The 14,769-nt window shown below is 42.0% G+C and overlaps 1 protein-coding gene across 2 annotated transcripts in view; it reads left to right on the top strand.

Annotated features, from left to right (window-relative positions):
* Positions 1–12,976, top strand: part of LOC125305916 (cytochrome P450 4V2) — a 28,201-nt gene extending 15,225 nt beyond the window's left edge. For both annotated transcript variants that reach the window (XM_048260990.1, XM_048260981.1), the window contains exons 2-11: positions 1,359–1,471; positions 3,252–3,337; positions 5,820–6,010; positions 6,166–6,235; positions 7,313–7,439; positions 8,238–8,411; positions 10,088–10,190; positions 11,081–11,215; positions 11,312–11,491; positions 11,933–12,976. In XM_048260990.1, coding sequence (XP_048116947.1) covers positions 1,359–1,471; positions 3,252–3,337; positions 5,820–6,010; positions 6,166–6,235; positions 7,313–7,439; positions 8,238–8,411; positions 10,088–10,190; positions 11,081–11,215; positions 11,312–11,491; positions 11,933–12,108 — 1,355 coding nt within the window. In that variant the 3' untranslated portion in view covers positions 12,109–12,976. The remainder of the gene's footprint in view (positions 1–1,358; positions 1,472–3,251; positions 3,338–5,819; positions 6,011–6,165; positions 6,236–7,312; positions 7,440–8,237; positions 8,412–10,087; positions 10,191–11,080; positions 11,216–11,311; positions 11,492–11,932) is intronic.
* The last annotated feature ends 1,793 nt before the right edge of the window (positions 12,977–14,769 follow it).

Below are 14,769 nucleotides of genomic sequence, written 5' to 3'. Positions count from 1 at the left end.
TGAGGGATGCCAGAGAGAAAGAGGAAGAAATGAATTACACAATCTAAATGAATTACACAATCTAAAATCACAATGTAACATTTGAAGAGGTACATTTCAAAGAGTTCACTAAGTGTTAGATAACCCATTTTTCATCTGAAGACCATAACAGGTTCTAGATTTAAAGGGGAACTTGGCAACTATTTCAACGTAATAATCCCGTTTAGAAATCATTTGGATGGTTAAATGACCTGTTCCAGTGAAAATGGTGACTTTCCCTGCTGCCCCTAGCGTCCCCAGGCGGAAAACCAACCTTGCAACATTGAGACTACCGTCCCGGAAAGAGAACTGAGAAACGTTTTAAATCGCGTTTCTTACCTTGTAACATCCACATTGTCTGCCGAACTTATGCTAACCGTTTTGCTAGCTTGTAAACAAATCCATGTGCTTTATCACATGCAGCATTATGCACAATTTCTCCAGCAGAGGGGGAAATCCTGCCAAGTTTCCCTTTAACACTTAAAGGAATTATCCGGAGTAAAATGCACTTTAGATTAATTTACGGATGATTGGGAGTACATACGTTCAGTTGACATCAAAATCATGTCATTCGGATGTGTTTTGAAGTGAGGCGAAATGCGGCGAAATGACTTGCCCTGGTCACTTCCAGGCTAACGAGTTTTGACTAAAAACGGTAAAATCGAACTTTCTCAAAACACATCCGAATGACATGATTTTGATGTCAACTGAACGTATGTACCAACCATCCGTAAATTGATCTAAAGTGCATTTTACTCCGGATAATTTCTTTAATGGGAACATACATTAACATTTTGGAACATATATGTTTAGAATAGTGTTATCAACTTTTAAAGAGTTAATTGAACACTGTTGATTTTACTATGTAGTGTGCAGAGTGAGAGCAAGTGCATATACATTGATGGGTAAAGAATCTGATTGAAATGAAGACATCAAAAAAGTAGCAGAGGGATGGTTGGTTGGTTGGTTGGTAAAATTAGAAGAGTACCAGATGGGGAAATGAGGTGGAGGAGCTTGAAGAAGAGGGAGAAGAGTGCATGTAGTTGCAGCTGTATGGTGAAGTACTTCACAGTGAAGGATTGCTGCATTGACCGAAGAAGACCCATTAAAAATCATAATTTTGTGCCAGATGGGTGCCCAGTCTGCCCACCGATGCAAGCTTGGTTATACCGTTACCTGTACCAGTGTTAGTCATCAAAAGTAAATGCAACGTCTATGTAAATGTCTAGATCTTATTCCCCCCCCCCCTCTCTCTCCAGGCTGTGGCATCACTCCCACCAGATCTGAGTTCCTATTTGATGTTGCTGATTTTCCTCTCATTGGTTATGATCTCGTTTCAGACTTCTTCTGCCAGTTGGTTGGCTACACAGTCCAGTTCCGGGATACACCGCTGCTCAAAGTCTGGATTGGCCCTGTGCCATTTCTCCTCTTGTTTCATGCTGAGACTATTGAGGTATGTGGCTTCTATTGATCATCTAATTGAACTATACTTGACCCAATGATGTAAATGTACTGTAAATCAGGTTTCTCGACCAAGTATACTTCCGTATACAAGGAATTTGGTCTCTGCATTTATCCCATCCGTGAATTAGTGAACACACAGAGCACACAGTGAACACACAGTGAGGTGAAGCACACACTAACCTAGAGTAGTGAGTTGCCTTGCTACAGCGGCGCTCGGGGAGCAGTAAGGGGTTAGGTGCCTTGGTCAAGGGCACTTCAGCCGTTCCTACTGGTCGGGGATCGAACCGGCAAATCCTCCGGTTACAAGTCCGAAGCGCTAACCAGTAGGCCACGATGGCCCCTCCCATGTTTATGGTTTAACAACGCATCCTGAGTCACAGTTACACCTCAAATGAAGACATTGTTGTATAACACTGCAATGTTGATAGGACAATAAACTCCCCTGACCCCTGGTGTCCAGGATCACCTTAGTCAGGGATGGATTACTGCACGGGCCTACCGGGCCCAGGCCCAGGGGCCCAAGGGGTCAGTGGGCCCTGAAGCCCAAGCCTTTGGATGGAATCATTGCCTCAATATCAACACATCAGGATGTAGGCTATGAATCTGATTGAATTAAATTATTGGCCATTCCCAAAATGCACCAGAATACAGGAAATCACATCAAACAAATTACTTTTTTTCTGAGGGAGGACCCCCAAACCCCTCCCCCCCTCCCACATATGCGACAATTAGTGGGGGGTCCTTAAAGGAGAATTCCGGTGTGATATTGACCTAAAGTGTATTGAAACATGATACCGAGTGTGAACGTATGTCTCATAGCCCATCTCGGCTTGTCCCCTGCACTCCAAAATCTGGCGCTAGTTAGCCGATGCTACCAACAGCTTTTTCAATAGTGGTGCTTGGCATCGGGCTAACCATGCAAATAAATCACTGTTTTACACCCATTTACGAGGCTCAATGTATCTCCACACTTCATTGGTAGACTTCCGAGGGCCCTGACATTTAAAACGAGACATTGAGAACTTTGAAAAGCACTGGTAGTTTACTTACAAGACGATTTATACAGACAGTATCTTCCACGAAGTTTAGCGTTTGCAGCCATCTTGAATTTAGTCACGATAAGTCGAATTAGAAACGAAGTAAGAATGAACAGGTATGATAAGGGATCAGATTCCAAAAATAATTCAGTGGAAACGCATGGATTCCAGTTTCTTCCAGTAGCAGCAACTGGAATCCATGCATAAACTACCAGTGCTTTTTCAAAGTTCTCAATGTCTCGTTTTACATGTCAGAGCCCTCGGAAGTCTACTAATGAAGTGTGGAGATACATTGAGCCTCGTAAATGGGTGTAAATCAGTGATTTATTTGCATGGCTAGCCCGATGCCGAAGCAACACTATTGAAAAAGCTGTTGATAGCATCGGCTAACTAGCGCCAGATTTTGGAGTGCAGGGGACAAGCCGAGATTGGCTATGAGACATACGTTCACACTCGGTATCATGTTTCAATACACTTTAGGTCAATATCACACCGGAATTCTCCTTTAATACAACTGGGCCCAGGAGCCCAAAAGTTCATAATCCGTCCATGACCTTAGTGATACACTGACAGAGATTAATTAGAGTAGTTAAAATAGAGGATTATACTATCATTTTGTTTTCATTGTCTTGAGATGAATTAGAGTAGTTGAAACATAGGATTACAGTATACTACCAATTTGATTTTCATTGTCTTGAGTGGCATCATCTGAAATGAACTGATGTCTTTCAGACTGTGCTGAACAACCCTGTTCACATGGACAAGGCCTATGCCTACAAGTTCCTTCACCCGTGGCTTGGAACAGGCCTTCTGACCAGGTACTCATGCCGCATTCTATTCGTCTATTTGGGGGCCAAGCAGCAAAGCCCCATTGTGTTTCTACATTTTCTTCCCTATTATTGGGGGCTAAGTAGCAAAGCTGTGAAGTTGGACGTGAGTTCATGAACATAACTTTTGACCCGTTTGCCCGATTTTCAAAAATTGATGGATTTTCTTCCATATTGAATTTTATCAAAAGCGAAACAAAATTTACACAGGTCACAAACTCGTGGGAGGACACTCAAGAATTTTGGTGACCTTTGACCTCTATGGGGTGCTGCAATTATCAACAATGCATTTTGGCCTGTAGCTGTTGATGTTATAATGAATTAAATTGAATGAATTAAAACTTAGTAGTGGAGTCTGGAAATACTGTGGGAGGTCCCACAGTGGTGCAGACCTTTTTCAGACCATACCTTATCAGTCCATTAGTTTTGACAAAAGACACAATTGAGAAAAGCATTCACCCGTAACAGCCAATCAGAATTGGTGGCTAAGCCGCCCAACAGGAAATTACCTTATCTCAACCAATCTTGGGTTGTTTGACATTAAACTTGCTGTGACTACTTAATGCTATATATATATATATATATATATATATATATATATATATATATATATATAGATATATATATAGATATATAGATATATACTGTATGTAACACTACTGGTCTACCTACTGGACTACCTTTGCTTGGTCCCCTCACCCCTAATTGCTGCTCGCAACTATATTTGTATTTCTAATATATTATAGAATACAGCACTAACCTAACCCTGTTTGGTGCATTTTGTAGATAGTTGCCACTGCTATCCTTTTTTCTGGTACTTGTGGTATGTCCTCTTGATTCTCTCCCTATCTTTCTTTGGGGTCATTCCACGTCAATTCAACCAGGGCCCACGCACTTAGGTCTCAAAAAATTCTGAAAAAATGACCAGGTGTACCTATGTTACCCAGGATACACACTGTAAAATTACTCTTATGTAAGATCAATACTTTCCATGATACAGCCAGTTTTACAGGGGGAGGGGGTGTCGATTTTGTCCAGCCTCTTTTTTTTGTCAAAGTTCACAAGCCCACAGCGCAAGAACTAAACCATGTAGGAGGCTCAAATTTTGCATGGTGGTACATAAATAGGAATAGTATGTAGCAAAATCATCACGTTTGGTCTGGATAATCCTGCATGGTCATAGCTATCCCTCAAAGGTGATACAAGTTTTATTGGAGTTTTTGGCTGGGCTCTGTTTAAGCCTTCAGAAGACATATTTGTACTCAACATAGGCTCTTGGTTTATTTTCCTTACTGAGATAAGTAGAAACACTCTCACAAAAAGCAATGAACAGAAAATAAATCCCTTCAGGGTCTGAACAGCAGACCTCACAAGTCTGAAAAATCATTTTGGTTATCATTATCAGAGCACCCAAACACCTTGTGGGAATATACAAAGATTTTTTAAATATGTTTTTCCTTATTCTCAATGATCCCTTCTTTTTGAAAACACCAATTTGACTTGTCTTATTCAAATCTTTCTTTTTTATTTTCCACCCTGAACATGGGCAAAATGCCCCATTGACATCAATATGTTTTATATAGAGTCACCACACTGCCACCTGTGGTTGTATAGAGTAACCTGTGGTAGCTGACGTGGAATGACCCTTTGTCACTCTCACACACCCATGCTCTTACATCTGCCACATTGTCTTTGTTTCACAATGCAGATATACAGTAAGACTTAATTCAAAACACTACATAGTGCGCTATGCTATATGTGGCATCAATCTTACAGACTTCAGCTCCTTTCTGTTAAAGGTGCACTATGAGTTTCTTGTGTCACTTGTGTAAATACCAAACAAAACAGAGCAAGCTCGCCTCTCCCCCCATGTACTAACGGCGCATCGTTGTCATAAAGATACATATATCTGCTAGCATATCATCGATTCCAATGGGAAAGACATCCAGTAGTCACATGTTACATCTAGTTATATCACAGGACATTCAATCCTTTTACTAACACAATGGTTATGAAGAATGTAACCGACTGATGTCGAAACTATGTACATTACCAACCTAATTCGTTTCCAATACCCAATGTTGAGGACAAATTTAGCTCAATATTCTCCAATGTAAAACGGTTAGCTTGCTAGCTAGCTAACTGTGGAACTTCAGTATACATAGCCAATTATCTCACCTAGTTGTAGGAAATATGTTCGTATTACAAGTGGTTGAGGTTTGAGTTATGTGTAGTTGATGTCGGTGATTGGCTGGTGGACGTGGTTTGTTATTTTTTGCTGCACAGCCTGTGCCCCTACTGTAGTGTTTGTTTGATGTTTATGGCCCCTGTGTTGTCTCCCAAGACCGGGCTTTTTCACAGTGTATTCAGGGGTAGGCAGCTAGCGGATCAATGAGAGATGCTTACGATTTGAGACAAAAATGAAATCGTGCTGAAACCATGCAGGAACTCATAGTGCACCTTTAATGTGTAGTACTGGGGACAAATGGCGGCGGCGCCGAAAGATGCTGACCCCCACCTTCCACTTCTCCATCCTGACTGAGTTTCTGGAGGTGATGAACGAACAGGCCGAGGTTCTGGTGGAGAAACTGGACAAGCAGGCAGGCAAAGGACCCTTCAACTGCTTCAACCACATTACACTCTGTGCCCTGGACATTATCTGTGGTGAGATTCTGTTCATACATACAGAGCTTTGAGGTATGGTATGTATTCTCTGTGTTCTATGTCATGGGAGACTGACCTTTGGCAGTCTCTGAAAGTGTACGTGTTCCTGTGAGGGGGTAACATTATATATAAATATACCTATAAATCTATTTCAGAAACGGCTATGGGGAAGAAAATCTACGCCCAAAGTAACTATGATTCGGAATATGTGCGTTGTGTGTACAGGTGGGTATTATAGTCACCAGAGAAATGGAGGGTTGTTTTGGAAACCAACCTAATGAACCGTAGCAATGAGCACCCTGATCACATTGCAACACATTTAATTCAGTAAGCAGACAGATCATTATCTCACATCTACTGGAAATAATTTTGAACACAACTTGTGCAGTTCTCTAAACACATGCCATTGTTCACACTTTATTATAAACCATAACGATGGACCCACCGTGCCTAATGCTTTAGTTGATGTATTGTTCATGAATGAGGTCATTACTGAGAGACTATGAACTCATGTAAATTCCTGATGATTTATAAGATATAAAAGAATGAAGTAATGCATAAATCATGAATTAATTCATGCATGAATTCATGATAATTCATGTACCCTTACCGTAAAGTTTTACCAATATTTTTTTTACAATAACTAGACATCTCCAATAGCTAATCTGCTAGTGGACAAGGTGAGCCACTTCTCAAACAAGCCTCCCTAACAGTTGGGAACGTTGGGGCCAGAGGAGGGCCATGTGTGCTGAGCAGTTCACTGCCTGCTCTCCCTCTCAAAAAAATGCCAATTATGTGTCAGATCAGTTTGGAAGCTCGTGAGTCAGCACTATCGATCGGAGCCAGTGCAAACAGGAACATTGGACCCACAGGGGTTTTCTATGGCGACCCAGTGGCTCTGTTATGTTGCCTGAAACTCTTTAGTGAAGTAAAGGGCACAGACTCACCTCATTAAAGGCTGTCTGTCACAGCACAGCTTCAGGAGAGTTTCTGCAGAGCTGAAAAATTAACAGGTAGTAGAAAAGTTGAGTCATTCATAAAGTTTCACTGAATAACATGATGATAAATAAATCTGATACATTTGAATGCAAATTATCCACATTAACATTGTACAAATGATTTATTATTTTGGCCTTACATATGCAGTTACCAAACAGATGCATTGTTACTGACATGTTGGTTTATATTGTTGATAACATTCAGCAGTTCCTAACAAGCACGTTTACATTATGGTCCACCTGATGTTATAGACTGCTGTGGGACTAATATGAATTATGATCTAATCTACCTGTATGCTTATAGAATGAGTGACATCATCACCCGGAGACAGAGGATGCCCTGGTTTTGGCCAGATTTTATGTACAACGTTTTTGGGGAGGGCAAGGAACACGACAAGAGCCTGAGAGTCCTTCATTCTTTCACAGAGAGTGTGAGTGGGAATGCGTGTGTGAGAAATTTGAATCTTATCTAATCTTCATGTCCTGCCATATAACCTAGACCAGGGGTAGGCAAACTGCGAAAGATGCTGAGAGTGCCAACGGTCTAGGTCAGGGGTGGGCAATCCGGCCCGCCAAGCACTTTCATCCGGCCCGCCGAGCATTTCATTTAGTTATCAGGCTGCTCCCTATTTTTTTCCTGCGATAGAGAGGTTAGCTTTACTGCAAACTGCTTTTCACTCTCCTTAGATAACGTTTACAATGTCAAAACATCATGTTAAATAAAGTTAAATGGATTGCATAATGTTCACGTTAGATCTGCTGCAAAGGAGATAACTAAGAGTTAATTGGGAACGCGTCTGCACTCACGAGAGGGAGAGAGAGCCGCAGGTTCCAGCTGGCTTGTGATTGTTGATAATTGATATCTCCTTCTTATAAGAAAGTTTTAAAAGGAAATCATGAAGGCAACAGTAGTTCCCACTACTGACCATTTAAAAACTGTGAGAGGGCCCAGCCGTGGGGGTTTGTTGTGCGGCCCGCCGGCCAATTTTCAAAACCCAATGTGGCCCTTGAGCCAAAAAGTTTGCCCACCCCTGACCTAGACCGTGATTTCATATAGAGTAAAAATATGTATGTGTACGTTTGACCTACTTCTGGTTTGCTGAAACAACCTTTGTGTGCCAAGTGACCAGTTGTCTACCTGATTATATATTCCATCTTCACTCGAAAGTTGTTGTTTGCACTCAAGCACACTTTCTTCACATTGACTGCAACCTGCTAATGCCCTACAGGTGATTAATGAGAGGGCGGAGTATATCACATATATTGAGTCAGACAGCGAATCGGACCAAGGCAGGAGGAAGAGGCGGGCCTTCCTGGACATGCTGCTGAAGACCACAGATGAGGAAGGCAACAAGCTCACCCACAGGGACATCCAGGAGGAAGTGGACACCTTTATGTTTGAGGTGCGTGGGCTAGGGCAGAGGGTAGTAGGAAGTCCATACATATACTGTACTAAACATCTGGTCTACACATGCAGATCTAAGTATTTACTACACCTGTGTATTTTCCTCATCTCATTCATGCTCTATGAGGCCATTATTATTTGTCTTTTTTTTTATAAGTACCACCGAACTGGAAAGACTAGATATTTCTATGTTATTCTGTACTCCATGTCTGTGTTCTCACAAGCACAAAAGATGGCCTAAATGATACTTCGGAGTGGCGGAGTCAATATATCCATAAATGGCAGAGAATGTCTAAAGTTTTCAAGTCTAAAGTTTTGGGATCATTACATACTCAAAAAGGAAAAGAACAAGCATCTGAACCTAAATATCCACTCCATGCTGTTTCACCAAGCGTCAATAAAGTAGGCTAGGCTATTTATCAATCTATCTAGCCTATCTATCATCTATCTACGTAGCCTATAGCCTACATTGATGTTGGCTGATTTTAAAACCATACTGTATTTGTAGCGATGTCATGATAGCTTGTTTAGCTTTGATGTTTTTAAGTAAGTAAACTTATTCACGTTCAATTGCAAGACAGTATGCCTAAAAAAGAACCCCTCACACATATGCATGCACCCTAATCAGAGAGGGTTAAAGCGGATCAAGGATCTTTGCCCTCATCTTTCCTCACGCACCGCAAGCGTGCACACACACACACACACAGGTTGCTAGGTTACCATAGCAAATAGGCTCACCCCAGAAATGATTTTTTAGTAGCCTAATGGTAAAATTATTTGTTAGTAGCCTAATGGTAGGCTATTTTTTAGTAGCCTAATGGTAAAATTATTTGTTAGTAGCCTAATGGTAAATGCTGCAGGTGTAGAAATCTACATAAAACAGATATTTATGTTGATGTCAGGTCTAGATTACAGCATGACACTTGTTGTAGGCTACACATTAATACATTAAATTGCTTTCCCTGTTCTCCCTCCCAGCACTTCACAACATAGTATGGGCAGCTTTGTTCGCCCAGCTAAGTCATGCACAAGAGGCTGCAATTTTACAGAGAGCATTTTGAACATTATTGAATTGATGGCACTGACACTTAAAAACACTAAATGGGTAAATTGCAATAAATGGGCTTAGTTTTGTAGCCTAATGTTAGAGTTAGAATAAATACCTCTGTGCCAATTGCTTGATCATTTTACAGCCATGTCATTTTCGTTATGCATTATGTGTTTTGGTTGTTTAAAAATGCAAAAAAAAATTATCCGATTAATCGATCGATAAAGTGCTAGATTAATCGATTACAAAAAGAATCGATGGCTGCAGCCCTAGTTTCCATGGTCATAGCTAGGCAAGACGGCACAACATACTGTACCATCACAGCAAATAATTACTTTCCCTTCATGAACCAAATCACTTCAATCATGCTGATCTGTTAGAGTGGCTTCCTAACAGGCTATAGGTGCTCTCTGCTGGATTAAGCCCTGTCCGAGGAGCCTGGATAAGGGTGACCAAATGGAGGTGTTGTTTCTGTCTTTCTTTTTTCCCTAACATATGCTGTATCATGTTAATCATGACCAGTGTGTAATCATGGCCAAACTCTGAGCAGAGGCACTGTTATGGTGTTGATGAAAACTAATGGTTATTCATCTCTTACAAGCTCTCTCCCACTCCCCCGCTGGTAGGGTCACGACACGACAGCCGCCGCTATGAACTGGGCTGTTCACCTGCTGGGCTCCCACCCAGACGTGCAGCGCAAAGTCCAGCAAGAACTGCAGGAGGTGTTTGGTAGGAATACACACACACGCGCACATGAGCACACACACACACACACACACACACACACACACACACACACAAAACCATCCCTACAGGTGAATAAATATTGCTTGATATTTTGCATATGTTACTGTCATGAGTCCAAATTGAGGTATACATCACAGACAGTATTACAGCTGTGATAAGGATTGTCTACTGAGTACAGGCAGTGGAAGGTTTGAAGGTTGAAATGTATTACCTTATGTCTGCTTTCTTTGTCTTGTGGTGTGTTGTGTATCTGTACATTCTTAAAGTTGTGATATTGTAACAGAAGACATAAACTATATCAGCAGAGCAGAGGCAATGTTTCTCAGGTGCATTTAGAGGTCTTCTGTCTGTGCCATTTTCAAAGCATATAGGGTTTAAGAACTGTAAGTCCTTCTTACCTGAAACTTGGTTTGGCTGGGTACTGGAAATTGCTCCTGTGGCCCTAGTTGGCTGGAATGTAGTTCTGTTGGCACTCTCGTCCCCCAGTCCCCATTAGTGACCTGGCTCATAACACCTTGAAAACTAAACTGATGGATGCCTTTAATATTTTTGATAAATTACTTGCGCCTTCTGAATTAGGCATACAGTAAGTAGACAGATGGTCGATGTATGCATACTGTATATTTGAGTCAGTGAGTGTGTGTGTGTGTGTGTGTGTGTGTGTGTGTGTGTGTGTGTGCGCGTGCATGTTACATGGATAACACATAGGAAGATGATGTGTGCACACAGATGTATGAGTAAGTATGTATGTGTACATGTGTGTAGTAGTAGTAGTAGTAGTAGTAGTAGTAGTAGTAGTAGTAGTAGTAGTAGTGCTAAGGATCTCAGCAGCAGGGACATGGCACACATGACACAGCAACTTGTTGTCACAGGTGAGTCGGACCGTCCAATCAATGCGGATGACCTGAAGAAGCTGCGGTACCTGGAGTGTGTGATAAAGGAGGCGCTGCGGCTCTTCCCCTCCGTGCCCTTCTTCGCCCGCAGCATCTGTGAGGATACACATATCAGTGAGTGATGCTGGACACACACACACACACACACACACACACACACACACCAATACCATCAAATGCATATGCACATTATTCCTTCCTGTCATTCAGATGGCTTCAAAGTGCCCAAAGGCACTAATGCCATCATCATCACTTATGCCATCCACCGTGACCCACGCTTCTTCCCGGACCCGGAGGAGTTCCGTCCGGACCGTTTCCTGCCTGAGAACTGTGTGGGCAGGCACCCGTACGCCTACATCCCCTTCTCCGCTGGACTCCGCAACTGCATTGGTAAGCCCTGTGAAAGATACCCACCCACTCTAGGGGTTTATCTGTGCATGATTTATTTATCTATTTGGTTACACTTCTTTACATATACAAGATCTGGAAAGCATACACTGCATGCTCATTTTTAGTGTCTTAGGTTTGTAGCTTAATATGCATTTAAGTGCATGTTTGGATGAAACATACTTTTGGATTTCAAATGCTCAGTTGACCCAAATGATAGTGACTATTGTTATTGTTTTCTGAGACTCAGATTGCTTCCAAATCTAAGGGTGTGAAGTTTGACCAAATTAACAATGAATTTACTATAGTGTTGTAACCTGTTGTAACCTGAGCTCAAATGCTTAGCGTGTGAGTGTCAGTGCGCACAGTTGTGTATCAGTGCACCTATATGCTCATTGTCAGATCCTTCAGTACTTATGTGTGTCCATTGGTGACGTGTGACAGGTCAGCGGTTTGCCCTGATGGAGGAGAAGGTGATCCTAGCGTCCATCTTGCGTTACTTTGACGTGGTGGCATGTCAGTCGAGGGAGGAGCTGCGTCCAATGGGAGAGCTTATCCTGCGGCCCGAGAACGGCATCTGGATCCGGCTGGAGAGGAGGAAACGCCTGTCAACTGCTTAACAGCACCACCCAACACTCCACAGCCTAAACAGTCTAAAGCAACACACCACAGCCCAAGAACAAACAACAAATAACAACACGTACATACAGGGTTATTAAACAGGAGCGTCCTTTGAGATTAACCCAAACTATAGTGCTACTGTATAACAACAAAGTTAGTAAGGGAATGGTAGGAGCCTTCATTATAAGAGTATAACTCAACATTGCAAATACAGTGCATGAGAGCAAGCATAGTTCATACTGTAAATAGCTCACTGTAATAAGATCACACAGTGCTACAGTTCATAACACTGTGATATATGCACATCTGCATCAGTACAGACAGCTTTGAAGTTATTTTGGTAATTACCTGGCATATGACAAATCAGAGCATCATACCAGTTCCACTGTGTAACAATCTCCCAAATGACTCAACTCTGAATATTCAGTTTGTTTGACTTTATAAGGATCTGAATATGCAATACACTTACATGAATGTACTTTGGTATCAGGAGAGCTAGTGAATTCAGAACCATCTGCACATCACAATAACAAAACATGAGCCTGATCCCAGGGAAATGCAGTGTGCCTTTTCCCTTAACTTGAAAGACCTCCTTCCCAAAGAGTTTGCCTAAATGCCCTGCACTCTGGGGCCAGTTGTTCAATGTGGAGCCTTTGAAGCAGCAGTGCTTTGATAGGCTGCCTATCAGCTTGGTGCCCTCTCCCTCCGGTAGCGCTCTCTTATCCTCTTTCTTTCTGCCCCGGGCATAACTTAAGAGAGTGCAAAGACTTCACCCCTGTTGTGTTTGATTTGCAGCTTACACACACACACACACACACACACACACACACACACACACACACACACACACACACACACACACACACACATCCAGACTAAATCGCAGAAACCCAGACATCTAGAGACAAATACACAGAATACACTAATAACCACAAACACACATACTCCAATACACTCACCCTGATGCACAGTCATAGACACAAACACTGCTATGCAGACGTGTTCATATCCCCTCACACACACACAGACGTGCAACTGCATCTTTATAATGTGATCTCTCTATCACCCCACTCTACACAGCTGACACAGGTGACATGCCAGGCTTACTCTGTGAGAATCTTCAAAACAACTGCAACTGCTGAAGGTCTTCACTCTTACTGTAATATTAATATGTACAATTAGACATAAATAATGAGAACGGAGTGACTATTTGCACCCCTGGTACAATTAGCCTTGACCACACAGCTGAGCTATTCACATCCTGTATGATGCAAGTTCTATAAGTCATCTAGATAATGTAGCATGCTTGAATTTCTATAATGGCGAAGGCATGAATGCAGGAAGCACAGGGAAAGGCTGAACAGTCTTGATGAGGGAAAAAAAAGGGAATTGAAAGTGTATGATGTTTAGCGGAGCAGTCAGGAGTGGGAACTGTAAGTGGGCATGCACGGTGCAGGTCAGATGTCTGAAAGTGAAACTGCCACTCATAGCAGACAGCCATCAGCAAGCCGTCTTCTATATGAGGTGATTTGGAGAAAACAGATGAACCTGTACCAGACTACTGCCTAAGAATGTTAAGATGTTGGTCATTGTAGTGTTCGTGAGTGTGTCAGTGTATGTGTGTGACTGAACGGAAGTACAGGTAGATCTCAATATCCGTAGTTGGCCTTATAACCAAATAACCGTTGTCGCAGCTATATGGCAGTCCTCAGTAATCATTATTACTACCACTGCTTTAACTGCAAGGGTTGTGTGATACTGTTCATTTTGATTGACAAGATAAAGTTTTAATCATAAGAATAATATGGATAATATTATCTTGCCACAGTGAAACAAATACTTTCCAGTATATACAGTATATGGCTTTCTGTATATGTAGGCCTACTAAAAATAGTTTCTGGCATCAATTGGTTATTTTACTAAAATATTGAAAATAATTAAAATAATAAACAAATGGTCTTGGTGAACTTGCATTCATTTGCTGGTGTGATGTCTTGTGTGATGTTGAGTCCTTGTGCCCACTCACTCCTAGAGAAGAGCTTGGGGTGGCGTATTAGCAGCATGCATAACATTTTAAAGGCTATATTTGGAGTGGGTTTGCCTGTAAGCCAGGTCCTTTTCAGGTCCTTTACTTGGCTTCTCTCTCTCTGTCTCTCTCCTATTCATCCTTTTCTTATTCCTGCTCTCCCTCTGGTTTTCTTTAGAGATTTACACAAGCATTCAGCAGAATGTGTGTGTTTATTTTGCATTTGCAACAGAGGCGAAACGCAACCTCACTGGGCAGATTTAATTAAAACTCCCCATGCTCTCCTTATTTCCTCCCATTTAATCCCTCTGGACCTGAGCCTGTGGAATATTAATCATCAGGGAGTTCCACTGTTGCCGTTGTTGCTGACAAATTGGCAGACCTTCTACACAAGGCACGCTCAGGCCAGCTGTCCCCTCTCCCCTTCCTTCACACACAGGATGACAATGCAGAGAAGGGTAAGACAAACCCTTAAAGATGCCTAAAAATAAAAACCTCTCAAGGCGTGTTTTGATTTGAATTTGAGGCCTAATATCGGGTTCTAATGGAAGGCGGATGGAATTACCTCCAGGGCAGAGTGATCCAAATTGACACCCACTTTGAGCCAGCAGCAGAAATATTTCTGTCTGGGTCT

Source organism: Alosa alosa, chromosome 1 (genome assembly GCF_017589495.1).
Source record: "Alosa alosa isolate M-15738 ecotype Scorff River chromosome 1, AALO_Geno_1.1, whole genome shotgun sequence".
Taxonomy (NCBI): Eukaryota; Metazoa; Chordata; class Actinopteri; order Clupeiformes; family Clupeidae; genus Alosa; species Alosa alosa.
Note: the sequence above shows the minus strand (reverse complement) of the source record. Positions and strands in the feature narration are given on the sequence as shown.